The following is a 27,358-nucleotide window of genomic DNA, read 5'->3' on the forward strand; positions in this document are numbered from 1 at the left end:
CACAGGCGGCCGTTTTCCCCGCCGTGCGCGCGGATCGGCAGTTGCCCATTCGAACCGGCCAATCGCGGCAGGGCGTGGCGGGCCGCAGCCAATGGCTCCGCGCGCCGCAGGAGGGGCGGGGCCGAGGGGGAGGTGCGGCGGGCCAATGGGCAGGCGGAGCGGCAGGTATGAGATGGCGGCGGGAGCACCGGCGCCCAGCGGCGGCAGGTAGGACCGGGACCGCGGGTACCGGCACCTCCTCGCACCCTCCCGGGGCGGCGGCGGCGGGCCCTCCTCGGCCCCTCGCTGCCGCGTTACGAGTCGGGCGTCCCGCAGCAGTCGCTGGGCAGGCCCTGTCCGGTGCGCCTCGGCCCGCCCATTGCGGCGCTGCCCGTGCGAGCCGCGCTGTCGCCGTCCCCGCTGCTGCGCCGCCCGCGGGGCCCCGGCGCCTTAACGGAGCTGTCGCTGCCCGGCGCCCCGGCGGCTCCGGAGCTCGGCCGACCCGCCGGGCAGCCCCGCGAGGGCCGCGGTAGGACCATGTGTCCCCGCGGTGCCCGTGTCCCGGCGGGCCGGGCGGAGCAGGAGCGCTCCCCGCAGCATCCCGGTGCTGCATTGCAGGGAAGCGCTGCCCGCTCCGCTGCAAGGGCAGAGATCCCTCTCCAGCCGCCCGCCGCGGGCAGGGGCTGTTCCCTCGGGAGGGCGGCCGGGCGCCGTGCCCGCCGTGCAGCTCTGCCCTGCCGCGGGGCACCGCTGTGCTGTGGTCGGGCCGGCTTGTTCCTCCTGCAGCCGCAGAGCCGGCGCCGAGCTCTCGGCAGTTGCAGGGTTTGGTAGGGTGATGGCACTATATAGACTCGCTTCGCATCCAGCCCTCCTTCTCCTTTGCTTTGTGCACTCTGCGTGCGTTATTCTGCCTTTCCAAATACACAAACGATGTCAGCTTCACGTAATTCACCTTTAGCGAGTACTCTTGGATGCATAACCATTTTGTGACTGCTGCCGTTAAAATAGTGGGGACTGCGTGAGCATCTCGCTGGAACAGTGTTGTCGGGTGACTGATAAAAGGCCGCATCATCTCTTCCTTTTTTTCTTTTTTTTTTTTTTTTCCCTGCATATGTGGTGTGGAGCTGCAAACTGCCTATCACTTGAATGGCAATTCTTGTGGATAAATAAATGCAGTTGAGGGTTGATGCCTCATACCCACCCTGATTCATGGTGGTGCTCTCCTGTTCTCTGCGGAGTGGGACCCATCCTGATGGCACTGCTGTGGTGCCTGAGTTGCCCTGGAAGGAGGGATGAAGAGATGGTGCTCATTGCAGCGTGTTTGAGCAGGGAGTGCCTGAAATGCTGGACCTGGTATGCTCTATGCAGCTAATACTTAAGATGCCCTTTTGGATAAGGCATTTTAAACGTGGCCTGGATCAGCCCAAATGACTGAATTTATTTTTTCTATGCTGGCAGTTGTCCTTAGGATATACTCCCCCCACACCAAGCGAGTGATTGTGTTAAAGCCAAGCCTGAAGTACAAGTTTTTTTCCAGCACTGCGTGTCACCCACAGGTAGCGCTAGCAAATTGATCTCTTGCTTTGTTGCTCTATCACCACACACAGACCACAAAGCTTGCTTCTATTGTGCTTTTGCCCCCGTTTACTCTCATCTGGAGAGAAGTGCAGGTTAGCTAGTAAAGCTTGCATGCTGTGTGTGTGGTTTTTAGCATGCTGACTTAAAGACTGGAAATAAAAGCTGGTTGTCTTAAACTCTTTACCAAATGTTACTGACCATGACAAAAGGTGATTTGTGTGGGCCTCTCTTCTGTTTGTGGTCTTTCTAACCTCTGCCTGGCTCGTCATAACTGAGAATGATGATTGCATTGTGCCACAGTGCTCAATTTCAAAAGAGAAACATCTGTCTGTTTAATGAATGCTTTTAACAAGGTCTGATTCAAGCAGAGCCTAAACGCTTTGCCAGGCACTTGTGTCCGCCATTTGATATGGCAGGGGTGGGATGAGAGGAAGGGAAAAAGCCACGAGGCATCTTCCTGAAATGGCCTGGTAGAGTGTCACTGCACAACTGGACATCAAGAGCTCATACCATAAACAGGTTATGAAAGGAGACACAATTACCATCTGTGTTTTACTGTAAATAGGAAAATGTTCACTGTAAACATGACTTAATGGCAAAACGTCAAAGTGACTTGCTGAGAGTCATGCAGAAAAAATGGTTGATTTCAGAGTTAAGGCCAAGTCTGAACACATGGCTACTTTTCTCTGAAAATATCCTGGGAGCAGCAGACAATCTTATTCAAACATTCCCTTTTCCACAGCCCTCATAAGAATTTTTGAGACCTAAACTTGTGTTTGACCCTGTACTCAGTCCAAGTCCTGCCAGGTGTACATCTGATCCAAACCCAAGGCTGTACTGCATTTGCAGTATTTTTGTATGTTTGTGTGTAACACCCTGTCCTGTTCTCATCCAGGGCCTGGGGTGGGCTTGGACAACAGGATCCTTGTTCTGCTACACTTCAGTTTATTGTCTGTTTGTATGAAGGGGGAGCGTTGCTTCCCACGTAGCCTAAAGCAGCTCTGCGTCTCCTTGCCAGTCTGGCCAGTGCCTTGTTGCTGTGTGCACATTTACATGCCTGTGAAAATGTCACTCCTTTAAAGGTGCCTGGGCACTCAGTTCACTCTGAAACTGAAGCACTGAGTGCCGGACACTGCTGAGAAATCAAACTCCTTGTCCTAAAGGTCAACAGTCCTCACTGTGTGTTGATTTAATAAGTGGCATGAACAGATGGGAAGGAGACGGGGCAGTGTGGAAATGTTGGCTAATATTAAATGGTTGCACTGAAGTCAAGTTCCTCTTGGAAATACTGTCCCTCTGTACACTGTGTTGGGCTCCTGGTCACAACTGAGGCCTTGTATTTTCCACTTGTTTTGGACTTAGCTCTTTCTGTTAGGATCTCTTTTTTTACTTGTTCTTTAGCTGGAGGCAAGAACAGGGAGCTGAAGCCCTTTCCTTGCCCTATGGTCTGCTGGGCGCAGTCACAGACCTGCTGTACTGATGTTGTGCAGGCTGTCACTAAACCTGCACTGTGATCCTTGGGACTGACACTATGTATTCCCATGTTCCTAAGTCACAGGGGTCTAGGAGCCAGCATGGGCAGAGAACTGGGCGGAACCGTGGCTGCGGCTGACACTGCGTTTCAGAGCTTCACATCTGGTGTGTTCCTGGCCTCTTGTCCAGGTAATGCACTACGCTTACCATGGTACCTGAGAAGAGTGTTGGGCTCTTTTCTCCAAGGTGCAAAACCCTCATTCCCCGGCTCTTGGCCTTTCTCCCCTCTACGCTAGGTAATTGCAATTAGGCTATCTGGAATTTTCTCATAAATTTTATTTTCAGAAACTGTAGATAGTAGGGAATGTGATAAGCTGCTTAAATAATTGCCTGCCAGCTGGCTTACAAGAACTTTTAATGTGTTTGCTTTTGGCCTATAAAGCTCAATGATTTGGAGTCCAGCCAAAACATCCTTTCTTCTCGAGTGGTAATGTGGCAGCTCTGATTTTCAGAGGCAGGAATTTCTCAGGGGAGATGGTATTAGTTTTCTTTTTTGTTTTTCTGAAGCTTATACTCAAGGTTGAAACATAGCTTTATGGTTTGGGACTTCCATATGGGCATTCCTACAGCCTTGTTTGCAAGCTGTCATATAACAGGAGAGAAGCATGATAAGGCTGTCCGTGCCTTGGAGAGCAGGAAGCCTTTTAGGGAACATCCTCACAAGCTCTCAGGGGTTCCTGGAGCTTTCCTCATGCACATGCCACTCTGCATCCTCTTGAGTGGGCCCTGGAGCAGTATATAAATATATCACTATTCCCTGGAGTCTGCGGTGAAACTGGGTGGATCCAGACAGAGACGAACTGTCAGGCAGGATGGGAAGAGAAGCTGTATCTGATCAGTGTGGGAGAGTTGCATAAAGTGACAGTATAGGTTACTGTCATATGAATTCTGGTGTCTGTTTACTTTATTCCAGTTTTTGACATCCTAGCCTGCCCAAATCCCCTTCAAAAGCCCTAGGCCCCCACACTGCTCAGTTTGGTGAGTTAATTGGGCTGCTTTGTGCATCTCTGTCTCTCTGGTACCACATGCTGTGCTGCTCTGTGGCGGGCCCAGCCTGTTTATCTGTGTGCCTCGGCAGCCCTGAGCAGATGTCACCAGCTTATTTAAATGCTGGCATGCATCCAGGTGTTCCTCATCGCAATTCCAGCTTGTGAGAGTTTACACATCTGGAACAAGGGATGTGGCCTCTGACATACTCAGTGGTGTCTGCAGAGGATTGCTGATGAGAAGGGATTTGATGTGCTGTCATCCTTTCCAAACACCACTGTGATACAAAACACAGATGCAAGCATGCAGCTTGCTCACTGCACCTCCAGAGCGTTGTGAATTACAGAAGTGTAGTGAAAAAAAACAAGAGCTGTGGTTCCTGAGTACCTTTGTCCTCTATTTGCCAGGCTGTGACCACAAAATCTCACCCAACAGTGCTGGTGGGAGCTGGCTGTGAGTCCTGACCCAGGTCTTAGTATCCTCTCAGTCCATAAAAAACAACTGCAGTCAAACAACTGTGAGTGCTGCAGCACACTGTACTCACATTGTGATGCTTTGCTCGAGTACTAACTGTTGATGGAATAGGATTCCCAAATGTGTCCTGGGTGCCAGTTAGGGCTACCAATTTTGCATATTGAACTGTGGTAGAGCTGGTGAAAAACACTCGTCCTGCCTTGCTGGTTTTCTCTGAGTTCCCAGATTGGTTGTTAAAATAGCTTGTTAACTTTGCTGTGTTGTTTTTGTGTGATTGCTTGATTTTTCATGTCAGAAGTAAACCTGATTGTTGTGGACTGCTTATTATAGATGGTAATTCTGCTCTGGCCTGGACACTAGCTTGGAGCTACTGGACTGAAAAGCACCTACATGGTGTATCTTTGCTTGTCTCTGAACTGCATCTTAGCCTGCCTCTGAAGTATGCCCTAGGGCTGTTATCTTCAAGTGTCAGAGGTGCATGCAGCAACTTCTGAGTGCTAGAGGCCAAGGAGATAGGTAGGACTGGGTCATGCCTCTTATTGACTTCCAGTACACTCAAAATGGGAAAGTAAAGAAGTCAAAGACATTTTAAAATGAGGAGAGTAAGGGAATGCTATCATTGTTGGCAACTGGAAAGTACCACCAGCACACTCTAGGGATACAGCAGGCACGTGTGGACTTTGCTAAGTCCACTCAGCGAAGGACCAAGCTGGCAAAAGTGGGAAGAAACTTCCTACCTGGGATGTGGATGTAGTTGAAGAGCAGTAAGTTGGCAAGAGTCCATGGACAGATATTTAGTAAAAAAATTTAGATTACACAAGAAAGGTGTTAGGTTCAATGGGCAGAGGATGTGTCTTTACAGTTTGTTAGACGCATAGTCAAAGGTCACGGTGGGTAATTTTGCAGCACACAGGGAGAAAAGGCCCAAAATTCCTGTCCTAGACATGGGACACAGCTTTGAGGGAGAATACCACGTGGCCCCACAGGGTACCTCAGACCTATGGTACATTATTCACAAAGCAAATGGCTTAAATTGGTAAAATAAAGTGAAAAAGTGCATTGTTTTGTCGTGGTTATAACTATGTGACTGGGGCAGGCAAAATACATCAGTAGTTTTTGTACAGAGTCGCCTCAGGCTATGGTGACCTCTCCCAGCATGCCTTCCTGGCATGTTCTGGGTGGTGGGAAATGGCTGCTGGGCTTCCTCAGGCTGCAGCCCTTCTGCCCTCTGGCAAGGGTTGGGATGTGGGCACTCAGTGCCCTGTGGTGCTTCTGGGCTCCTCCAGCTACCTGGCACTGCTGGCTTGTTGTCGCTGCCTCGCCAGCGGCTCCCAGCCAGCGCTTGGAGCTCAGCTCTTGCCTCCTCAGCCTGTGTCCCAGCCATCCCTGCCTGATAGCTTTCAAACCAGCTCCTTTGTGCTCAGTCCCATGTCGCCCCTCGTGCAGAAGCTGGATTTCTTCTAAATGTCTGCAGTGTGACCTGATTATTTTTCCTGTCCTTCCTCGCCCTCCTTTTTAATAGTGTCTACAGAAAAGCTGGCAGAGTTCAGTTATATCAGTCATGCTGACTGATAGTGCTGCCTCTTCTCTTGGGATTCCTCCTCTTTTCTGTCCCTCCAGCATTCATTTCAGATTTAGCTATCAGCCCTCTAAAGACAGGGTATTGCCTTTGTTCTGTTTGTACAGCACCGAGCACAGTGGAGTCCCCAGCTGTGACCGAGGTTCCCAATGCCACAGTGATAAAAGTGAGTAGATCAGTAACGAGAAGAGGCAGCTGCTGCCATCTAAAAAAATTCAGTTTTGGTGCTGGTTTCAGTGAAATCAGGATTGGATCTAAGGCTCTTCTTCTATAGCTGCTCCCAGTAGGGGTTTATATTAAAATAGAGACACAAACTTTAGACTGCATTGACAATCATGAGAATCAGAGCAGCATTGCAATTTAACACTGTTCAACTGTGTTATTCTGATGTTAAGGCAGACATATGAGCTTCCCTATCTGTAATGTAAAATTACTGGATTTCTGGTGGTAGCTGCGTTTCTGCATCTTTTACAGGGTTTTGGATAGGAGGCTGAGCCATCGCAGAACGTGGGAGCATCCAGAGCTGTGATGGTGCCACTGGGAAGGAAACTTGGTGAAGAGCACCACAGTGAACGTGTGGTTCCTCTCTAATTCCTCTCCATTCTTTTCCGCCTAGCACTAGAAGGCATTTGATGTTGTGGTGATGGCTGATTGAAGTACTGCTTGATTGACTCTAAAATATTTCAGTGGCTATTATGAAAAATATCACAAAGAGTTCACTCAGGTCAAACTTCAGAAATTTCATGCCGAAACATAAATTTCTTGATGTTTCACATATATCAGGCTGTCTCGCTACTGCAGTTTTCTTTGACACTGCATTTTCAGATTTTTCCAAATCACGGTCCCCCCACCCCTTCCAACCCTTTTATCTTCCCAGATAGGTCCAGCTCATCCAGGTTCACATCACAGATGTGTAGCTGATGTTGCTGTGGTCTGAATCCTTCACAGAGACAGAATTTGAATTCATAGATGATAGCAGTGACTTGGATAACCAATCTATCTGATGTCCAAAGGATAGCCAGGAGTTACGTTAATTCCAGGTTGTCCAGCACAGGCTGCCATCACTTAACAGCAGCTTTCTTCTCCAAGTTCTTGCTGTTTAAATTGTATATAATTGTCTGGTTCCCACAGCCAAAAGGCTGAATCAGTCTGTGTAAGCTATTTAAATGTGAAGAAAGCAAAGCAAAATTTAAAAGGCAGCGTTATCTCATACGACTTTCTTGTCTCAAGGCTAGAGACAGTAGGCAAGGATCAGCACCCACTGTGCTGTTCACTGTGTACTCATCACAAAAGGACTCTGCCCCTGAAGACCTTATGAGTATAACCCTAGGCAAAAATTGCTGCGTGTTTTTCTTGACATTTTTCGGAGGCAAATCAGTAATCCTATGAAGAGTTAGGGTGCCAAGTGTGAGGCCTGAATGTGATCTTTGTTACACCATCTTACAAGAATGTCAGTCTGAAGTACAGTCCTCAAAGCAGCTTTAACTGTGAAGTCATTTCTAATGTCTCTGCAGTCCATTCCCATTAGACTACTTTTTTTTTTTTTAATCTAGGAAATAATTTGTCTTCTAGTCCTTTTGTACTTAAAATGATTCCATATAATTCCACTATGCTTCTTTCATCTCTTTGCAAAATCTGGGATGGCTCCTATCTGGCTCTGGAAATACTGTCTTTAGACATCCTCATTAATTGATTCCTTACTCTGGCACAACATAGGAAACGATGCTACTTCTCCCTCCCTGGGGAAATCCAAGCCTGTGCGCATCTGTCCTGTCTCCCTTTGTGCTTAGCCAGGCAAAGAATTGTTCATGTTTTGTGTTCTTCAGCACTGCCTGCTTATCGCCCTGCTCTCAGTATTTGGTAGCAGTCTGGCTCTTTCTTATAATCTAAAGATTTTGTTATTATAGAGGGAGATTTTTATTTTTTTTTTAATTATCTGCCTTATTTTCAAAAGCTTCTTAATCCTTTTACTCCTGTATGGTAAAACTTGTCTACTGTGCTGTGTCTGAAGTGCAGGTGCCCTAGTGATGACATACCAAATGTGCAAAATGGCACCGGAGATGGATTTTGCCCCCTGAATTAGGTAAATCAGGCTCCTCTGAAATCTGCAGCTTCCAGTGTATCTACTTTTCCCAGTTAGACAAACACGACTAATGCCTTGCCCCAAAGGTATCACTTCCTTTTCTTTTTTCTTGGCTTACTTGTGTTCTCCTTATGCTCTATTTCATGTTGCTTGAACCTCTTTCTTCCTTCATATGGGTGGACTTAGAACAATGTCAGATCTGTGAAAGCCACTAAACAGCTCAGTCTCACCTATCCAAATGCAAGCTTGCTGTCACATTAGGTGATCTGCCTGCTTGCAGAGCTCTTGCACCACAGGTTTCATCAGGTTTTGGCAGTTAAAGTCTCATTTTTGTCCTGGTTTCCAAGGCATTTCCCTGGCCTGGATCTAGTTACCTTAGGGATTAATTGATCCATCATGATTTTGACCTCCTGCACCATCCACTCCCCATGAAATGATGGGGCTGTCATGCTTGAAGCAAAAACGTTGTGTGTGACAGACAGCTTTCTTTGTGACTTGGCTGGGATCACAGGCTTTGGCTCTGAAAGATACTAGAATGGCAAGAATCTCAGCACAATATAAGACCCATTTTTTTTAATCTGCTGTCTTAATCACAACCCTATTACTACAAGGTTTTATTATTCATTGAGATTTTATTATTCATTGGGATTGGAGAAGAAGCTATTTATTCCTTTATTTTACTGTCTTTTGACGTGTCATAAAGCAATCTGAGATCACAGCATATAGAAAATGTAACTCTGTAATTGCAAGCAAAGCAAAAAAAAGGCAAGAAACTCCCTGAATACATGTTTGTCTCCACTCTTCTGCTGTTATATAAACTGTGAGTGTAGGTAGAGTACATCCATCTCCCTTTTTTGACATGAAAACAGCAGATGGGGCACATGGCTCTTTATGAAGGTTATGGTGTGCAGCAGTGAGGATTGGCAGGGTTATTATGTGTGAAGCCAGTGGGGGCTTTATCTTTGCTCAGAAATAGGGGTTTGCTTCACATTTCCATTTTGATTAGCAATAATGATACAAAGGCAAATTTTCTGTGCGAGGAAGTGCTGCTAATAAAGTGACCTTTGAAAATTAAGTAGCTCATTGAAGTGCCATACCACAATAAGAGTATACAAGGCTGGTCCCAGCTGCAGCAGGCAGGGAAACTGGATGAGAATCCAGAGAAACATGGAATGGGGTATCCTGAAGTGGATGAACAGCTCATGGTGGCACAGTACTGGTAGCAAGGAGCAATGGCCAGGTGCTGTTTTCCAGCTCTGGAGGGGCCGATTTATGTGCTTTGTCTTTGAAAGGATCTGAAAATGTGAAAGGCAGGAGCAGAGAGTGTTTCTAGCAAGGTTTCTGGGCATGGGGTTGTGCAGTTAAGGGTCTCAGCTATTGTCCTTGCCAGTGCCATAACATTGGTTGTGCTTGGTTGCTGTTGGGAATGTGTTTGCATGGCTTTACTCATGGTAAACACAGGGTAGATTTGGAGCTATTTTGTGGATTCTTCTTGGATACAGGTGGAGAGCACTTAATACCACGCTGGTCCTAATTCAAAACCCCGGTTTCTATGTAGGAATTATTTGCCGTTAAACTCCAGCTACGCAGCCTTTGGCAAGAGACATGAATCAATTTGTCCAGCTTTTCTTTTCTGTTTTGTCTCTGTGTGAAGGCTGATGCCCAGTGTGTGCCAAGGGGGCCTTTCAGACCCAATAATGCGCCCTTGTGTCTTGTAGCATGCGTGGAATTTGCATAGGCTGTGCTGGGACAGGCAGGTTTCTTTTGTTGCTGGAAACAAGGAGCAAGTTCTTTTCCCTGTCTCTGCTTCCTAATGCCTCTTCAAAAGCTCTCAGCACTCATGTAAGAAATTTACTTTTTTCTATTTATCTTTGCATTAAATGTTGTTAAACTTTGTGCAACTTGTAATACAGGCTGTGCAGAGAAGTCATGTCAGTTCTAGTTGACAAAATTGTTTAATTTTCTTTCTCTGAATCTAGATATCTAATTGTCAGACGGAACAGATAATCTGTGATGCTTGATGTAACTGCTGCAAAGTATTTGCATATCTTCTCTGTGGGGAAACAAAACTGCTAGTGAGTGAATAAGAGTGAACGGATCATTGCAGGCAGGGTCACTGGGCCTATACACTTGCTATTAACCCTTCTCAGGATCTGTAATGCGACAGAATGAGTTGTCATGGGTTTCAGGCAAAGGGCTTGCTCCACATTATGGGCAGAGCTGGCACTTGTTTGTGCATTGTAGCCGTGTGCAATGAAATGTGAATATGATCAGATCAATTGGCAATTGCTTTTTTCAGCTGATACCAAGTTGTTGCATTCTGGTCTTGATTTATTGCAGAGAACAAACTGCTGAAAAACAGGCTGGGAGGTGCTCAGAAAAATATGGCCTCCATTTGGAGTCAGCAGCGTGCTTGCTAGGCCACTCTGAGCCATGCAGCTGGGAGCCTTTGAGAGCTTTCTATAATTTTAGAGGACCTGGCAGATTGCCTTGCAGTCTGCCTTGCAGACCTTCTTCCTTTCCATCCTCTTGAAGGCATCTTTGACATCCATGGAGAGCAGTGGCAAGGGGAGAGGGCTTTGTATGGATTCTCACGATGCAAGTGCTACTTGAGAGCCTGGTTTCTTCTTGTTTCAGCAAGTATCTTTCTCCTTGTGGAGCCTGAGTCACAGCTTTTATTCTCATATTCTCATCATGCATCCCGAAAATCCTGGAGATAGTCTTTCAGGTCAAAGATGTACAGCAGTAGCTCAGATAACTTTGGGGTTCACAGATGCTGCATGGAGGTGGGCTGGGGTTCAGGTGACTTGGCAGTACGAGCTTTGATGTCCTCCCCATCGTGAGCTACTGTCGATTTACATCAGAACAGGAGGTTGCTGAGATCTCTGAACTAGTAGCTGAAGTGTTCTGTTGCTTGAGCCAATGGACGTAACATTCAGTGGGTTGCAAATGCATTCGGTGGCAGGCGTGTTGGACAGTGAGCATGGATATACCCAGCATGGCCCAAACACGCTGACATGGTCTCCACCCTTCAGCAGAGAGAAGAGTAAGGTTAAGGTGCTCCGATCTTCTATGGAAAAGCTTGTTTTGAAGGGAAAGCCTTTGGTGGGCTTGGGGGTGTTCGGCAGAGCACGTGCTCTGTGGCCCAAGTTCCACACCACACCTAAGGGACCGGTGTGATCCCCAGTGCATGAGCACAGGATCTCTTATTACCTTTGCACTTGTGGCAGCTGCCATTGGAAAATGGTGTCCAACGAGAGCTCACAGATGAGGATGGATGTAGAAAGAGTGGAAAGGAAAGTGTTATATAAGAGGCCAAGGGTGATTAAAGGATTGGGAATGTCAGATGGTTAAAGCACGTACTATGTAAACGGGTGGGTAGGCAGCCTACGCCCAGAGCCCTGAAAGAACAGACACGCATTACCAGGGCCAGGCTAGCACTTTATAGCCAAGTATGACTTCAGGGCAGTAGCTCGTGACTGAAGAATGATACTAACCCTCACCTTTAAGTAAAAGAGTGGTGGGAGAAGCAAACTAGGCAACTCTAGCCTGTGGGCTTGACATCAGAAGCAGGAAGGTGTTTGAAATAGTGGTGGGAAGATGGTAATGGTGGACCTAGAAGTAGATGGAAATTGGGCTAAGAGTTAAGTGTGAGCATTAAGAGCTCTGATTAAAGTGAGGTATCTCTTTGATAGCTCCTTAATTTGATTTTTGACATGGTAAATGTACCTATCCTCTGGTTGGGCTATGTACCTGTTATAAATAACCCTTAGCAGAGCACTGTTTCAGGTGCATCTCTTTTCCCATGCCATGTGAGAAGCTATGAAATGGAGAAAGTAGGTGTCACTAGAGAATAGGGAGGTTGGATAAAGGACAGCATGAAGAAGAGGCAAGAACTGGATGAGCCAAAAAGAGATATTCTAGGAGAAAGGCTACTAGGGGTTCCTCAAGGACTGATCTTGCATGATGCATGCCAATGAATTTTCACTCCAGACTCAGAGTGCAGAGCTGGCAGAGGGCAGTAACCAAAGAGGTGGCAACGTGTCACCTGGGAGCATTTGACCACATCTGCAGCAAAACTGAGGGTTCATGTTATTGCATGTTTATGATCTCAAAAACAAAGTCCCAGGATGTGGGAGCTCTCTATTTGTTGATAGGAAGGTAGGGATGAGGTAACAACAGTGGAACTGATGAGTGTAGGCTGGCCATGAAAAAGTTTAGATTGTGTTTCAGACTTTCAGGCCACTGGGAATGAATTTCTGGGGAGGAAGGGAGATAGAACCAAACTTCTTCGTGACTTAGAGTGGTAAGTTATTGTAAAATATTGGGTGTCATATCTGCCTGAACTAGTAGGAAGTAGATTCAGTGAAACTAGTAGTAGACATGTAGATGTAGTTGAAGTTTTAGTTGGATGTTGCAATGTGTTGCATATGTCATCATCATGCTATGGAGGTGCTAGTCTTGGACTGTGCTGTACAAACAGTCCAGAAATGTTTTTGCTCCATAGGGAAATGTAACTGTGCTGTGCTGAACATTCACCAGTCAGACAGTGCTGTTGGTGTAGACTGGTAGCTCCTGTGTCAGCAGATGTCTCCTTCAGGGCAGACCAGCTGGCTGTAAAAAAACAAAGTGATGAAGAGTTACTGTATTTTTTTTCCTCTTTCCCTTTTTCCCAGTGATGCCATCTGCAATTTTGTCATCTGCAATGACTCCTCCTTCCGCAGCCAACCGATCATCTTCAATCCTGACTTCTTTGTGGAAAAGCTGCGCCATGAAAAACCAGAGGTGTTCACAGAGCTGGTTGTCAGCAATATTACCAGGCTCATTGACTTGCCTGGGGCAGAGCTGGCCCAGCTAATGGGAGAAGAGGACCCAAAGCTGCCTGGGGCAAACAGCACAGCCTCTGGATTTTTTCGTTCTCTGATGTCTCTGAAGCGCAAGGGTGAGTATGGCATGATGTCTGGTGCCCACCTTTAGGGTGATGCTGTAATCATCTTTTACATGTAGTTTACAAAACTTTCAGCCTGTTGCTTTGAGCTTGTGTGGAATGCTTAATATTATATGTTTGTAATCTCTGATTACATTGGGAAAGTAACCTCTAGAAAGGAGCGAAACAGGCCATAGGATTGATCCTATAAATGCCCTGCACTTTGAGAGTATCTTTTTCTGGGGATTATTGCTGTGGTGTATGTTAGGTTGGCTTCAGTGGGTCAGCTGCCCACTGTGCAGCTCAGAAATCTGTAAGCATCTCCCATCCAAATGCTAGTGCTGCTCAGATCCACATCCCAACCCAGTGAGTCAGCGACAAAGCTCTGCAAACTGACTCTGATTAAGCTCAGATTCAACCCTGGGAGCTGACATATTTCTTTTTCTCTTAGACAAGGATTCAGCTGGAGTTTTCTTCTGGTAAACTGACTATTCTTATCTTCTCTTTCAAGTTCAGCTGTCTTGATTATGAAACATTAGCCCTAGGCCCTTCTTAGAAGTTTGAGATCTGCTTTTGAGCACTGTTACGTTGAGATCCTCTCCTCTTCAATGGCTGGCATTTACCAGTCTGTTTTGTTGTAACTAAAAAGGTGTTTTCGGGGCAGGGTGGCTACAGTGGGTGTGCATTCTTCCACCTCTGCCCACACTCAAGGGGAACGTGGTTCTCCTGATAAGTTCAGTTAAACTTCCTCACTTATCTAGACAGAAGTTGACTCCATCTGGGCACCTCACATCCCTCCTCAGCTCTGGTTTCCTAGCTTAGACTGGCAGGCTGCTGGCAGAGAAGCTGTAAGGAGCTGCCTTCAGATGTTGGCAGCCTAAGGTTGAACACTTCTGATTAGTCTTCCCCTTCCTTTGAGCAGTTCTGCTACTGTGAGTACCTCTGAGAAGGGAGTTATTGCTGTGTCTGAGTGGCTTTTTTCTGTCTCCAACCTTTATATAGTGTCTCTAAGTGCTTCTGATTTTACCAAAATTATTCTTCTGTTGTATTTCATAAGGACAAGCTCTGCAGTCTCACTGCTCAGACAGATTTTTCAGGTGCCAGCTTCAGCCCTCCACTTCTGGTTCACTCAGCAGGAATCCTGATAGATACACACACCCTGGGAAAATAAAATACTGCAAATCAGGTCTTTTAGCATCCTCAGATGAGAATTACTTAATATTGCCATGACTTACCTTGCTACTCCATAATAACAGGTCTTTGTGCTGCCCCTAACCTGCAGTTAGACTGTGCTCATACCTGTTATTGCTCCTGCCTCAGTTCCCAGAGAGTAGCAGGACACCTTAAATTCAAACACTTGCCACTTGACAAGCAGAAGCAAGTGAGTAACCAAGCTGGAAGTGTTTTCTTAGTGTGTTTGGAAACCTCCATGTTCTTGTCAAAACCTTCCAGCAGGGGCTGGTGAGCCTTCTCTATCTAGCTAATTTTTTTTTTAATTATCTGTACTCTGCTGGAGCACTGCTCTTAGCAGACCTGACATCTCCGGCTCGTCCTCTTCCCCCGAGAGCTCTGCCTTCCCCCATTCAGATGTCTCCATGGCCGTGTGTCTCACTACAGCTACAGCTAGCAGATGTTTCCAAGTCTGCTGGCTGCGCTCCCAGGCTGCAATGGCAGTGTCTCCCGGCATTGACAGGCACTGTCTGTGAACTCCTTGGCCAAACTCTGAGAAAAAGAAGTTTGTGCCTACAGAGAAAATCAGTTTTGTGTACTGTGTGTTTCATCTTGGAGCCATCGTTTGTTTTTCTTCATGTTATAGACCAGATAGAACAAACAGGTTTTATTTCTTCAAAGCCAGAGGCCAAGGACCACAGAGCTCAGAGCTGATCAAACTGCAAATACAACTTCTTTGAGCATAGGAAACTCAATCTCATGCTGCTGCTTAGTTTCAGAAGCAGTCATACAATAACATCTAAGCCTTTGTAACGCAGCATCCGTTCTCCAGACACGTCTTTCAAGTTTCTTTGAGAATCAAATTCTCATTCAGATACCAGCTTCTGACTTCAAAACTAAATCAGATTTGTCAGGCCCTGCATGTCTCAAGAAGATGTATTTTCCTCTTCTATTCCTGGCCACTGTTGATTCTATCTGTTGAATGTCTAATGAGTTTAGTTTTCTTCAAGGACAAGAATCTTTGCCAACCATTCTCTCCCTTTGCACTCAAACCTTTCAGATCTTTCATGCGGATCAAGAGCTCACATTTGCCTCCTTTCTCCTGCAAGACTGAAGCATGTGCTTTATCAGAGTGAGGTCAGAAAGTTCTTGATTTAACAGGAGGCTGGAGTTCCTGGTGGCTTACCACGTATTTTAGAAGTCCTGGAAGAAAGCAGAACATTCTTCAGGCGGAATAAATTTAGTTGCACAGGAAGGCTGCTAGAGAAGAGCATAGGGTTAACCAGGTCTCTCCCACATGCTGTGAGCATCAACACCACAGAGCAGTAAGATCTGTAGTACAACAGACCAAAAGCTAGTAAAATCACAATGTGCTGTGGCAAGGGAAAAAGAAGAGGCAAGACAAAGCTTGCAGCAGAGATAACTTTTATCAGACCAGCCAATGCACTTCTTGATGGGCAAGAATAAGGAGGGAACAATAAGGAGGGAAATCCTCAGTGCAAGTGGTGCAAATGTCCAGCCTGCCCTCATAAGTGATCCATGCTCCTGTTAGTCAGGTCATGGAGAAGAGAGGAATATTCTTTTCTTAAATCTGTTTGCTCTTTGAAGCCTGAGTGCAAGGGTAGGACAAATCAGTTTTGCACCTGGTTCCAGTTCTCAGTCCCAGTCAGCATGTTGTGGTACGGTCTATCCAGTATCTCGTCTACAGCTGCAGTCCAAACCTACGTGCATCTGAGGGAAGAAGTGTGGTGCTCAGAGTTCTGGTTGCTGTCAGTGAAGCCCCTGGGAGTTGTCTCAGCTTTCTGAGGGGCAGAGCATGCTGGCTGTGTGTGTGTTTGACAGAAAAATCCATTCACTATCAAGGCTGCATTTATTAGACAACACTGTCCTCCTGGATAATCACTGTCTTACCTGCAAAGTCCCTCTCTGGATAAGAACAGTTTTCTGCACTGGTTCAACAAGTGCCCTTCAGTTAAATGGGCTTCTCATCTAATGTTTTCTTCTATGCAGGGATTTCCTTCCTTTCAGCTCAGTTGCTTCCATGTTTTGGGGCTGCAGCCTGTGTTATTTAGTGGAGTTCTGGAGCTGGCAGCTGATGTTCAATCTGTAACAACCCCATGACATGGGAGCAGACTCCAAGAGTGAGAGGACCTGCCAGTGCTCCCTATGGAGAAGGGCCCAGCTCATTCCTTCCCTACTCTCCTTTTTTTTTTTTTTTTTTGAGTTCTTCCTTGTTCAGCCTTCATACTTTCATACTTAGGCTAGAGCAGCTGACATGGAAGAGAGAGTCACTGGGATGAGGGAATTCCAGGGATTACCCATCCCTGTAAAGGAGGCCAGTGTGAGGCAGTCAGATCATGTCTGATCTCCCCAGAAGCACTTGTTCTCCTCTCCCATAAACTAGTAGCTGCACCTCTTCTTTCTGCTTCACTTCATGTCAAGCCACAGTGAGGATGAATCTGGACTTTCCTTCTCAGGTGTGGAGAGTGCCAATGTGGAAGGCACCTGGGCAGTCCTGGCTCTCACATCTGCCCTTCCCACTTAGCTGTTCCCATAAAGTTCAGGCATGCAGTTTCTGTGCCATTTAAAATTGAAGCATCTGTTTTGGTGTTGTTTTCTTTTAAAGGGCTAGAGAATGTTTGCTTTAGCTGATAAAAGTGTAATTAAACTGAGGTAAGAAGCAGGATGATCAAGCCCATGTAAGTACAGCATGGTGAGATAAAGTGTCTTATTTTGGAGTGCTTGTGATATCTCACATGTATGGGTGTCCTTGTGACCTTCACCCTTAGCATTTTGGGGCACTGGTTTTTGCATGCTGAAATCCTGTTCTTTGGGAAACATTAATTTCTGTGGCTGTTGGGCTCTGAGCTGCCTGAACATGTTGTCTTCTGTTCTGCAGAGAAAGGGGTGGTGTTTGGCTCACCACTGACAGAAGAAGGCATTGCACAGGTTTCTCAGCTAATCGAGTATCTGCACAAAAGTAAGTGGCTCTGTCTTGCTGTCTTCCCATCCCAATGAGTATCTGACTGGCCCACCTCAGGTCTCTGGTGCAGAGTGAAAAGCTATGATCTCTTCAGCATCAGGAGTTTGACACTGCAGAACTGCACTGCACTACTCCCCAGAATTGCCTAGCAGATATGTTAGTTTATTTCCCTCTGTACAAGGACTTTTTCTACTGATGAGAGCTAGCTTGAAGTCATATCTTCATATGTGAATGCAGTTCACTGAGGTTTGCTGTCAAGCTCTGGAAAGAGGAGGGAACTGCTTTAGTAAGAAGATGGGAATCAGCCTCTGATTACTCAGTGCCCTTTTTTCTCCCCTCTGCCAAGCAGATCTAAGAGCAGAAGGCTTGTTTCGAGTGCCTGGCAACAGCATCAGGCAACAGATCCTAAAGGATGCTCTGAACAGTGGTACAGATATTGACCTGGACTCTGGGGAGTTTCATTCCAATGATGTGGCTACCCTGCTTAAGATGTTCCTGGGGGAATTACCAGAGCCACTGCTGACACACAAGCACTTCCATGCCCACCTCAAAATTGCAGGTGAGTGAGCAGCAAGAGGCAGTGATGAGCAGAAGGACTGGAACAAGCCTCCTAGAAAGCACTCTAGGCTGCAGAAGGGTACTCCTTAAAGGCAGGATAAAAAGGAATCTTCCTGCCATCTCAGTGTGATGGTGGAAAGACTGGAGCTGAAAATCCTAAGGAATCAGACCAAGTCTGTCTAGCTAGTCTTCTCTCAGATAACTCAGGAGTAAAGCCCACATTGGTAACCTGGGTCTCCATCTGTTTTATGTCTGGGGTTCTCCTGAGCAAGTTGTGGTTTCTATGTACTTAATAACTGTTATTGAACTACCTTATGTGAACTTCCTCCATATTGCCTTCAAGCCATCACAGCTCTTAGCAGCTCTGTTGTTCTGTGGGAGGAGTAGCACAGATTAAAAAATTAAGTGGGGAGCTTGGGGGAAAAGAGATGGAGGGCCAAGAATTGTGTAGGGGATTGTAGGAGATCTGAATATGAAGAGGGAAGGATAACTGGTTGCCACAGACTGCTGTTAGGAAAGGTAATGTGTGTCCTTCACATTCTGCCTTCTGATTTGGCAGACTTGACACTGTTTGATGAGAAGGGGAATAAGACCAGCACTCCAGACAAAGAGCGCCAAATTGAAGCCCTCCAGCTGCTGTTTTTGATCCTTCCCGCTCCCAACCGCAGTCTGCTCAAACTGCTCCTGGACTTGCTCTACCAGACCGCCAAGAAGCAGGACAAGAACAAGATGTCTGCCCACAATCTTGCCCTCATGTTTGCACCCCACATCCTATGGCCCAGAAATGTGAGCAGTGCCTCAGTGTCTGTGGGTGGGATATTGCAATATAGACAGCAGAGGCTTGGCAGGTCTCCTTGGTAGGGGAAGAACCAAGATGGGAAGGTTAAGTATTGACACAGGGATGTGAGGGTTGGAGACTGCGATGGAGAGGTGAAGCTTCCTGGCAGGATTCAGTCCTAGTGTTCAGTCCAGACCTGCCGTAGGTCTCATTTGCAATTTAGGCATCATCGTTTTCAGTAAAATTGAAAGCACAGTACAGTCATGCTTCTTTTAAGAAAGTCAGCTCCAGCTTCTGTGCTGCTGGTGAACTGTTTGGCCCCAGAGTTGTCAGATTCTCCTCTCAGAGCAGCTTTGGCTCTGTGAGCTCTGCTTGTTGGTGTGCTGTGAACCCTGCCTGCCTGTCACCTCAGAGCAGGTCTCCTGCTGATGCACTGTGTGCCTATGTCCCAGAAACAGCAAGAGCAGCAGAGATCCTCCCTCCTCCCCTTCTAATGGATGCACTTTTGGCTGTGTCCTCTTGCCAGGTGACAGCAAATGACCTTCAGGAAAATATCACAAAGCTGAACAATGGAGTGACCTTCATGATCAAACATTCTCAGAAACTCTTCAAGGTAAGTGTGCTTTGGGGTCTTGCTCTCCCTGCTTCTGTCAGCAGGAGACTGAATGCCCCTTGTCCAGAAAGATTCCAGGGGTCAAGTGCATATTCTGGGGGCTCTCTTCTGCAGGAAGGAGGATTTCTACAAGAAACTGTTCCTTTAGTGACTAGGGAGGTCTTTGCTGGGCAGGCAGCCCCAGAGATGGCTTTGCCTGGGCAGGTCAGCAGCACGGTGCAGTGTAACGCTCCCCTCTGCTGGACACCAGCACCTGCTGCCCAGCTGGAAGCGTGGCTCCTGGAGGCAGGTACTCACCGGGCTGCACTAGGGTTCTCGCAGGATAAGGAAAGGGACTTGTCCTGGCTGAGTGCTGCCACGAGCTGAATACCTAATACAGTGCATTGTTTTGTTGTGAACTTCTCTGCAAATGGTAGTCAGCCCACTGTTGTTACAGGCACTGACTAGCTCTGAGCAGGGTGCTGTAGAGCAGTCAGGAAATGTTTCTACAACAGGCAGTCTCTTGACTTCTCAGGACCTTCCTGGTCACTGTAGGTATCTGCTCTCTGCAGAAAGTCCTCCCATAGAAAGTTCCCCTTCTGCCCTTTTTGTCAGGCCCCTGCTTGGCCAGCTCAGAGCTAGGGGAATCATTTAGAGCAGGGTTCCACAGGAGCTTTTTCCTACTGTGAGTTTCACTTCTGCTGTTTGCCTGCATGTAAAGGAAGCTGTGAACAGGGACTGCACTGGGGACGTGAAATTCCATGGCTTTGTCTTCCCTAAGTAGCTGAGTCTTGATACAAGTAGCTTGTGGGGTATGGTTGAAAAGCAGCTCTTGCTGTGGCCACTCTTGCCCCAAGGCCAAACATATATTTGGCCTTGGGGCCAAATATAAACATATATAAACATATATTTGGCCTGTTCTCTGCTCATCGTCACAGGCTCCAGTGTACATCCGGGAGTGTGCCAGGCTGCACTATCTGGGATCCAGAGCCCACACATCAAAGGTAAGGCCAGCAAATGCAGTGCCCTCCATTAAAGGGCAGAGGCTGTGATGCTATGAAGGGATCCTTGTGAGTGACAGAAGCTGCAAACAAACCAAGTCACGAAAGAGGATCTGTCAGAAGCCAGGAGCGAGGGAAGCATATGGTGTGCTAGTGCAGGTGGCTGCATTAGGGAAATTGGACAGAGTTGCAGCATCTGTTAATCAAAAGCACAGGGAAAGAAAGCCACCGGCCCCTGTTTAGAGCAAACCTGCTCCATGTGTCCAGTTCATGCAGCACCTGCTCCTTTGATGGGTTTGTGCCTTCCAAACAGACAGACGTGCCTGCTGCCATGGCCAGGTTGCTTGGAAGAGGTGCTGGGATAAAGGCTACTTGCTGCCACTGGGACAATTGTGTCTTGCTAGCAAATACTTCCCTGCCTCATTTAGCTGCAGAAGAGAGAAGATGCGTTGCAAGGAGCTGCACTGATCCTTCTCAAACCTGGAAGGGCTTCTGCAGCTGGCATCTGGGAGGGGAAGGAAGAAGCAATGGGGTCACCTTTGTATTGCTGTCACCTTTTCCTGGCACGGGGCCTGCTGGTGCAGTGCTGCTGCAGAAGGATAGGGAACACACAGCCCTGTGCATTCACTAGTGTTGAGGCAGCTCACGAGACTCTTCCTAGCCTGGCTTAGATGGGTGGCTCATTGGGATTAAAGCATGGCAAGCGACTGCTGTCTCCGCTTTCCCAGGATGACCTGGATTTGCTGACGTCTTCTGGCTCCAAGGAGCTGCAGCCCCTCAAGTCTCAAAAGCGAAGCCGGCTGGACTCTTGCCATCAGGAGGAGACCCAGCAGCGCACAGAGGAGGCACTGAAGGAGCTCTTCCGCCATGTCCACAATATGCCTGACTCGGCAAAGAAGAAGAAGCTTATCCGGCAGGTAGTGTGGGGAGAAAAAGATATCCTTGGGGTGTACTTGTCAGCACAATCTTGGGCACAGGGTTAAAGGCAGCGCCTTCTTGAGAGCTGCTCCTAGTCCTGGGAGGGCTGGGGAGAGTGGACTGTGGACTTTGGGCTGTGTAAGGGGCAGAGCTGTAAGAAGACAGGGAAGGAGGATGTGTCTGGATGTGACTGATACTGGAGCTTGCTGCATCAGGCTGTGCTTTAGGCTTTCTGTTTTTCAAGCAGTTTTCCAGTCCTGATCATGGCCTTGTTGAGCTTCCTCCTTCAGAAAAGGAAAAGTCTTGTCCCCTCTTGCCTCCTGGGAGTGGACAAACTGGTCTCCTCTTGGTCCCAAGACAACTTGCTGCTCCAGACAGACTGGTTGATATGGTCAGCACCAGTCATGGCTGCCAGCCTCCAGCTGCTGCCCAGCCCCCTTTCTACTCCAACACCTGCTGCTTGTGGTTAATCTGGTAGCCAGCACAAAGCAGCTTCGCACCCAAACTCCCTGTAATGCTGGGTGGGAAATATGGCCTTCCTTTGCTTTCTTATCCCTGCGGCTCTGAGCTGCTCCTCTATTCTGGGATGTGAAAGAGACAAACTGAGTTCTGGGACAGCAGGTAGAGCAGCACACAGCAGTAAGAGACTGGTGTAAGTGTGCTAACATACTGCCCTCATGTTTCCTCCTAGTTTAATAAGCATCCTACAGCTCTCACTCCTGGCTCTGATGTACCCACATCCCCAGCACCACGACGTGCCCGCTCGCGCTCCTTCAGTGGCCTCATTAAGGTAAAAGCAGCCTCTTACCCCTGCTCTCTGCTGTGAGTTTCTGATGTTGCTCTCTGCTTCTGCCTCATCCTGCCTTGAATGAGACCCTCAAAGGCAGGGACTGTTCAAAGTATTGTCTGCCAAACAACATAGATCTACTGGGGCAGAAAAGGCATCACAGTGACAATGTCTTGTTAGTATAAAGTGTAATTATCTTGAAACACATGGCTGTAGGATCTGTGCATCTTTCTGGAGAATTGATTGCTTCCTGAGATGAGATGAGAATTGACAGGAAGCTGGTCATGTAGTCTAGCATGTTAGCACAGTTTTTAGCACATGATGGGCTGCTCCACAGCAGCATGTACCTGCTTCTGACAGGCTGGGCTCCTGGTCGGGCCTCAGGTCAGCTCCCAAACCCTTTACAGTCAGGCAGCCCCAGCCTAATGACGTGGTATTTCAGGTGGTTCTGCTTTGCAATCTTTGTCCCAGCTTGGCTTCCTTTTTTCTTTCCCAGCATCCAACTGCTTACCAGCAATGCATCCCGCTCCTTCTCTTTCTTTTTCACTTTGCACTCAAAGCACTAGCCAACAGCCCTCTCTTCTTACAACAGCGGAAAGTTTTGGGAACCCCAGTTATCCTGGAGAGGAGGAGCAGGGATACCACACCAGAGCCTGCACGGGTCAGCAAAGAGAATGTCCAACTGGTAAGAAACTTCTCCCAGCACTGCTGAAGCTGTTGGTAGGGAAGTGTGTGAGGGGAGTTTGAGTGCAACTTGGGCACTCATTTCATCAATCCTTGGGGAACTGTTTGCTGTTCTGTGCTCAAGAGGTTTCCAACTTTCTTTTGTATGACAAAATAAGGTCCTGGGAAGCTGCTCTGAGGAAAGGAGAGCAGAGCAGAGCAGATAGCAAGGGCAGCATCAGGGCAGGGGTGGCAGCACTGGGCCTCTACTCCAGTTTTGTCCCTCTGGCTGTGTTCTGCCCTAGGGCATTGGCTTGTGCCCCCTTCCCTCTCTCTCATCCGCCTCCACAAGTTGTACAGAGCCTGCTGCTTGTATACAGTAAGGCTGTCACATGGCTTGGACAAACTAAGTATATTTGGGTGATAGATGCCCTTTGGTGGTACAGGCTGCTCCTGGGGAAGGGTGTGGATACCACTTCATTCACCAGCTCTCTACTCCTGTTGCCCTCTCTTGTCCAGTTACAGAAATGTGGCTCTCCAGCTCACGTGTCTCAAGCGAAGCTGAAAACTCTGGAGGGCCGGAAAGAGGTGAGACACTCCCTCTCCCCCCAGTTCTTCCTGTGGGGAACCTGATGTGCTGGGCTCTGACACCTGCAGAGGTGACAGCACACACTCAAGGCTCTATGACAGCTGCAGTGCCCCAGCTCACAGCAGTCTGCTCCGTGCTGAGCTGCAGGCAGGTGGCATTCTGGAAGCCAGACCCTGAAGGGTTTCACCCAGCAGGTGGATACAGCCCTTCTACCTGTGAGTTGGCAGGCTGGCTCTTACAGGAAGCAGAGGGAAGCTGGCAGCACAGGGTACTGCTTACAGCCTGTCAGGGTGGCAGTGGGACAAGAGCTTGGTGTGCAGCCCAAGATGGATTGTTGTGTTTGTTCCTGTCTGCTCACTGCCTCATCTAGTGCTTTAATGAAAGGTGTTGGAGGCGGACACCAGGGAGGGTCCTTGCAGGAGGAGAATATCAACCTTTTCTTGCATAGCATTCTGTGTCTCAAGCATTCAATTGCTCTAATTCTCTGCTACAGGAATCCTGTAGACGCATGCGAGCCCTCCTGCTTTCCAAGGATTCATCATCCCTCTGAATTGCCTCGCACCAACGCATGGGTGGGGATTGCCCAGCCTCGCAAGCTGTGAATAAATAACGTGCTGCACTGAGAGGGGAGTGCTGCAGGCTCACGGCACCCTCAGCAACACGGCAGCACTCTTGAAACTGGACCTTTGCAAAGACTGCAGGGACTTGTTTCTTTCTGTATATAAATTATATTTCATTCTACTATGGGGCAAACCACTATCTAACCAAAACTTGTGCAGCATGTCTGACCTGCTGGCTCTGGGAAGAGCTGGAGTGCTTGCTTACAAGGAGAACCCTGTTCATTGCAGAGCCCTGTGTGCACTCCCAGCTTTCTCTGCAATGTTGCTAGGCTGTATTTTTTTGCTTTTCTGCTCTGAGTTTTTAACACATTGCCTTGTTTTTGCTTCCTCCCCTCTGCTAGCAGTAAGAACAATGGACTGCAACCTTTACCTGCACCCTGACAGCTAAGCTTGCCTCCAGTCCTCCTCTGGAGCCAGGCCCTTCTCTGCTTCTTCTGGGCTCCATTTTGCTCTGCTGTTTGCAAAGGGCTGGAGTGCACAAATGGTACATACCACAGGATGGGCCTGGGGGGAGGGGAGAGGCTCTGGATGCCATCATCTCAAGTGGGCAAAGCAGCATCCCCAATAAACTCATCCCTCTGTTTTAGCTAGAGCTGGAGGCAGCCCTTGCTCACTGCCTTCATATCTCAGTGGCACAACTCTGAGCAAGGAGTATCTCTGCTGTGCATTCACCCAGGGAGGCTAAGCTGAGCAGAGCAGGAGGCTGGCAAAAGCTGTCTGGGGCAGAACAGCCTAGTCTTTGGAAGTAACGGTGCCTGGAGCAGGCAGAGTCTTATGGCTGTGTGCAAAGCATGAAAACAGTGTGAGCAGCATGAGAGGTGAGAGAAGGCTCCAGCCGCTTGTGATCATCTGCAAATTGTGCCAAAGGCTTTGGCTCAAGATATCTGGATGGCTGGTAAGGCAGCTGGCTCATTAGTCATTAAACTGGGGGAAAGGGCTGAAGGTGGGTTCAGCTCTTTGGTCTGAGCTGCAGAAATGAGATTAAACCATCTAGATAAACCCCCATCACAGCTGGCCAGTGGCAGTGGTCTTGTTAAGCTAAAGTACTCCAGTAAGCCAATCTTGCCAAGAACGTGTCTGCAGGCACTCTGAGGTAGGATACACATAGGGTCACTACTGTGAAATAAAGATTTAATCAGCTGGGGAACCATCTAAACACTTCTCAGCCCTTCTCAGCAAAGCAAATAATCTCTGGAATCCAATTATACTTGTCTTCTAATCTTTAAGAACCAGCAGCTAGCAGGAGTTAGAGCTCTGTTCTTGACAGCTTTTTGAAACAACTGGTGACAGGAGGTGTGAATATTGGGATAGGAGCAGGAAGTTCAGTCCAACTGGCTGGAGCTGTCAGAACAAGGCATCGGAGACCTGTGTGGCTTAGCTGGAATTTGTCACTTTCTTTAATTCTGATTTTTTAAATTTATTTTTTTTTTAGATACAAAGCTTTTGCTGCTCTGTATAAAGGGAGATTTCTGGTCCTTTATTGAGGGGGCCTGTCCCCAGTCTGACCCCAGGCTGGAGCCTTGAAAATGTAGGGGGTAGTGGAACTATAGACATGTGAGTTGCTGGTGTTAGGAGCCTCTGTCACGGCAAAGAAAGAGCTGTGGTTCTTCAGGGACCAGGCTGGCAAGGATGCTGTGAGGAAGGGCAGAGGCTGTTTGCTGTGGCAGTAGTATGTGCTTTTTGAATGTGTCTGTAATCATTCCCTCCAGGGGATGAAGCTGTATATGTGTTTTTCTCCAAAGGGCACTGTGTGTTTTGCTGACTGCACTTCTGCCCTGTCCCTGCAGCCCACTGTTAGCAGAGACCTGGGGATCTTGGCTTTGCCTCTGAACAGAGAAGAGGCACAGCCAAAAGTCAAGTGGCAGCACAAGGAGAGCTGGGTCTGGTTCTGCTACCTCTGCTCTTATTTGCATCAGTAGCAGTTGCTGGGTGAAGTGTTTGTTCATTCCTCTTCCCATTGTCCCTAACTTACTTGGGCATATCTCTCTCTATGGGTGTCTGCTTGGCAAGGTAGTCTTGTTCCTAAGACTAAACACCCTTCTCCCACATGGATGAGAGGAATATAACTTCCTACTGTCCCCCCTACTGATGTCTGGCTCCTGGCACAGCTGAAATTTGTTTAGCTCTGAGAAAAATTACCTATGGCGCATTGTCCAGGCATTCTGCATGTGTCAGATGCCTTACCTGCCAAAGGGATGGTGGATGCTGTCTACAGACAGGGCAGTCCCAGGAGGGGTTTGGTGCCTTTGGCTGTAGCCTGTGGTGCTGTGCTCCCTATGCTGAGGATGGTGGTGGCTAACAGATTTGGCCTTTAGGACCTTGGCTGTTGCAGTCCTAATGCGTTCACACTGTCTCCCAGGCACGGGAGAGTTTTAGTCATGCTTGAATGTGTCTCATTTGTCTGCCCTGTGCAATGACTCATAAGGATGCTTCTTCCCAGAGCAGCCGCTAACTGTTCCCAGAGTCTGTCATTTCCAAAGTATTTTTAATCTTTGTCTTTATTTATATACGCTATGTAAGTACTGTTGCAGACTGTTGCCTTTCTGTGTGTTCATGTGAAAACCCCACATTAAATGCTTTTATTTTTAGTGATTTTTGCTTGGTGGCTTAAGCAGTTTCATTGGGATAGCAAGAACTTGGTGGTGTATCCACCTTTAAAAGGAAGGAAACGTTTGCTCAGAAACCCAGAGCTACAAATGTGGGGGTGCTTGGTGAGGCACTGCCCACCTGCATTGATGGCACTGGCCTCCCATGGCACTAGGGCTCATTCCCTCTGGGATACTAGCATGATATAGGGTGCCCAGACAGGCTGTCTTTCTCTCGGAGGTATAAAATTGGACCTCTTCTTTTCCTGTCTTCCCCCTGCTGTCATCCAGGGTGATGGGAAATCAGGTTTACAAAGAACACTTTATATAAATAATGGATCAAATGAATAAATTTTTCTCTGTAGAACCATTATTCTCTTGCCACTCTTGGCTGCTGAGAGAGGATGCTTTCTGCTTGCATTTTCTTTTCCTCCTTCTTAATAATGGCGTCTCAGATTTTATGCAGATTATTTCTCTGTGAAGTTCTTCCACGTTTGAAATGCCCTGGGCTTGCCTGCCATGGCTCAGACACTCATTAACATCCTTGCCATGCAATTGAAAAACAAGCAGGAGAAGCAAGCAGCACGGTCTGTTTGAAACCAGCGCTGCCTTCCTGCGGGGTGAGCTCCGAGTGGGCCCCCTTCTCCTCCGGGGCTGCAATTGGGTGTCATGGGACTGGTGAGCCCCATCTCCCTGGAGCTCAGGGAGCAGGAGGCGATGGGCCTCTGTGCACTTCAAAGTGGGCATGAGAGTCCAGAGAGACATTTCTCTTCTTGAACATGCTGAACAAAGGAATGCAAAAACTCACAACAGCTATTTTCAATACCGCAAATCCAAATATCGTCCCCCTGATAAGCTGTGATTCAAAGTAGCAGCTTTATCTGGCTTATATAATTTAAAAAAGGAATAGTTTTTGGCTCCTGAAACCACAAGCCAAGCACTTATGTTCTACTGCAAGTGAAAGGCCAGCACCC

The 27,358-nt window shown here is 47.7% G+C and overlaps 1 protein-coding gene across 3 annotated transcripts; it reads left to right on the plus strand.

Annotated features, from left to right (window-relative positions):
* The first annotated feature begins 81 nt into the window (after positions 1 to 81).
* ARHGAP19 (Rho GTPase activating protein 19) lies at positions 82 to 26,391 on the plus strand. 3 transcript variants are annotated; one of them, XM_064663079.1, is made up of 12 exons: positions 82 to 207; positions 12,890 to 13,155; positions 17,210 to 17,290; positions 17,643 to 17,852; positions 18,411 to 18,637; positions 19,156 to 19,242; positions 20,160 to 20,225; positions 20,951 to 21,139; positions 21,832 to 21,930; positions 22,520 to 22,612; positions 23,110 to 23,178; positions 23,673 to 26,391. In XM_064663079.1, exons 1-12 carry the CDS (start codon positions 92 to 94, stop codon positions 23,727 to 23,729), a joined length of 1,560 nt encoding a protein of 519 aa, XP_064519149.1. In that variant the 5' UTR covers positions 82 to 91; the 3' UTR covers positions 23,730 to 26,391. The 3 variants fall into 3 exon arrangements, with proteins under 3 accessions (XP_064519149.1, XP_064519150.1, XP_064519151.1); XM_064663080.1 differs by having other exon boundaries at positions 131 to 165; XM_064663081.1 differs by lacking the exon at positions 82 to 207 and adding an exon at positions 10,003 to 10,055.
* The last annotated feature ends 967 nt before the right edge of the window (positions 26,392 to 27,358 follow it).

Source organism: Pseudopipra pipra, chromosome 8 (assembly GCF_036250125.1).
Source record: "Pseudopipra pipra isolate bDixPip1 chromosome 8, bDixPip1.hap1, whole genome shotgun sequence".
NCBI lineage: Eukaryota > Metazoa > Chordata > Aves > Passeriformes > Pipridae > Pseudopipra > Pseudopipra pipra.

Excerpts from the sequence above, each read along its gene's own strand:
- ARHGAP19 (XM_064663079.1), top strand. The coding sequence starts at position 92 with ATGGCTCCGCGCGCCGCAGGAGGGGCGGGGCCGAGGGGGAGGTGCGGC. Across the intron at positions 19,243-20,159 it reads ATTCTCAGAAACTCTTCAAG|GCTCCAGTGTACATCCGGGA; the intron begins GTAAGTGTGCTT and ends TCATCGTCACAG. Across the intron at positions 23,179-23,672 it reads CTCTGGAGGGCCGGAAAGAG|GAATCCTGTAGACGCATGCG; the intron begins GTGAGACACTCC and ends TCTCTGCTACAG.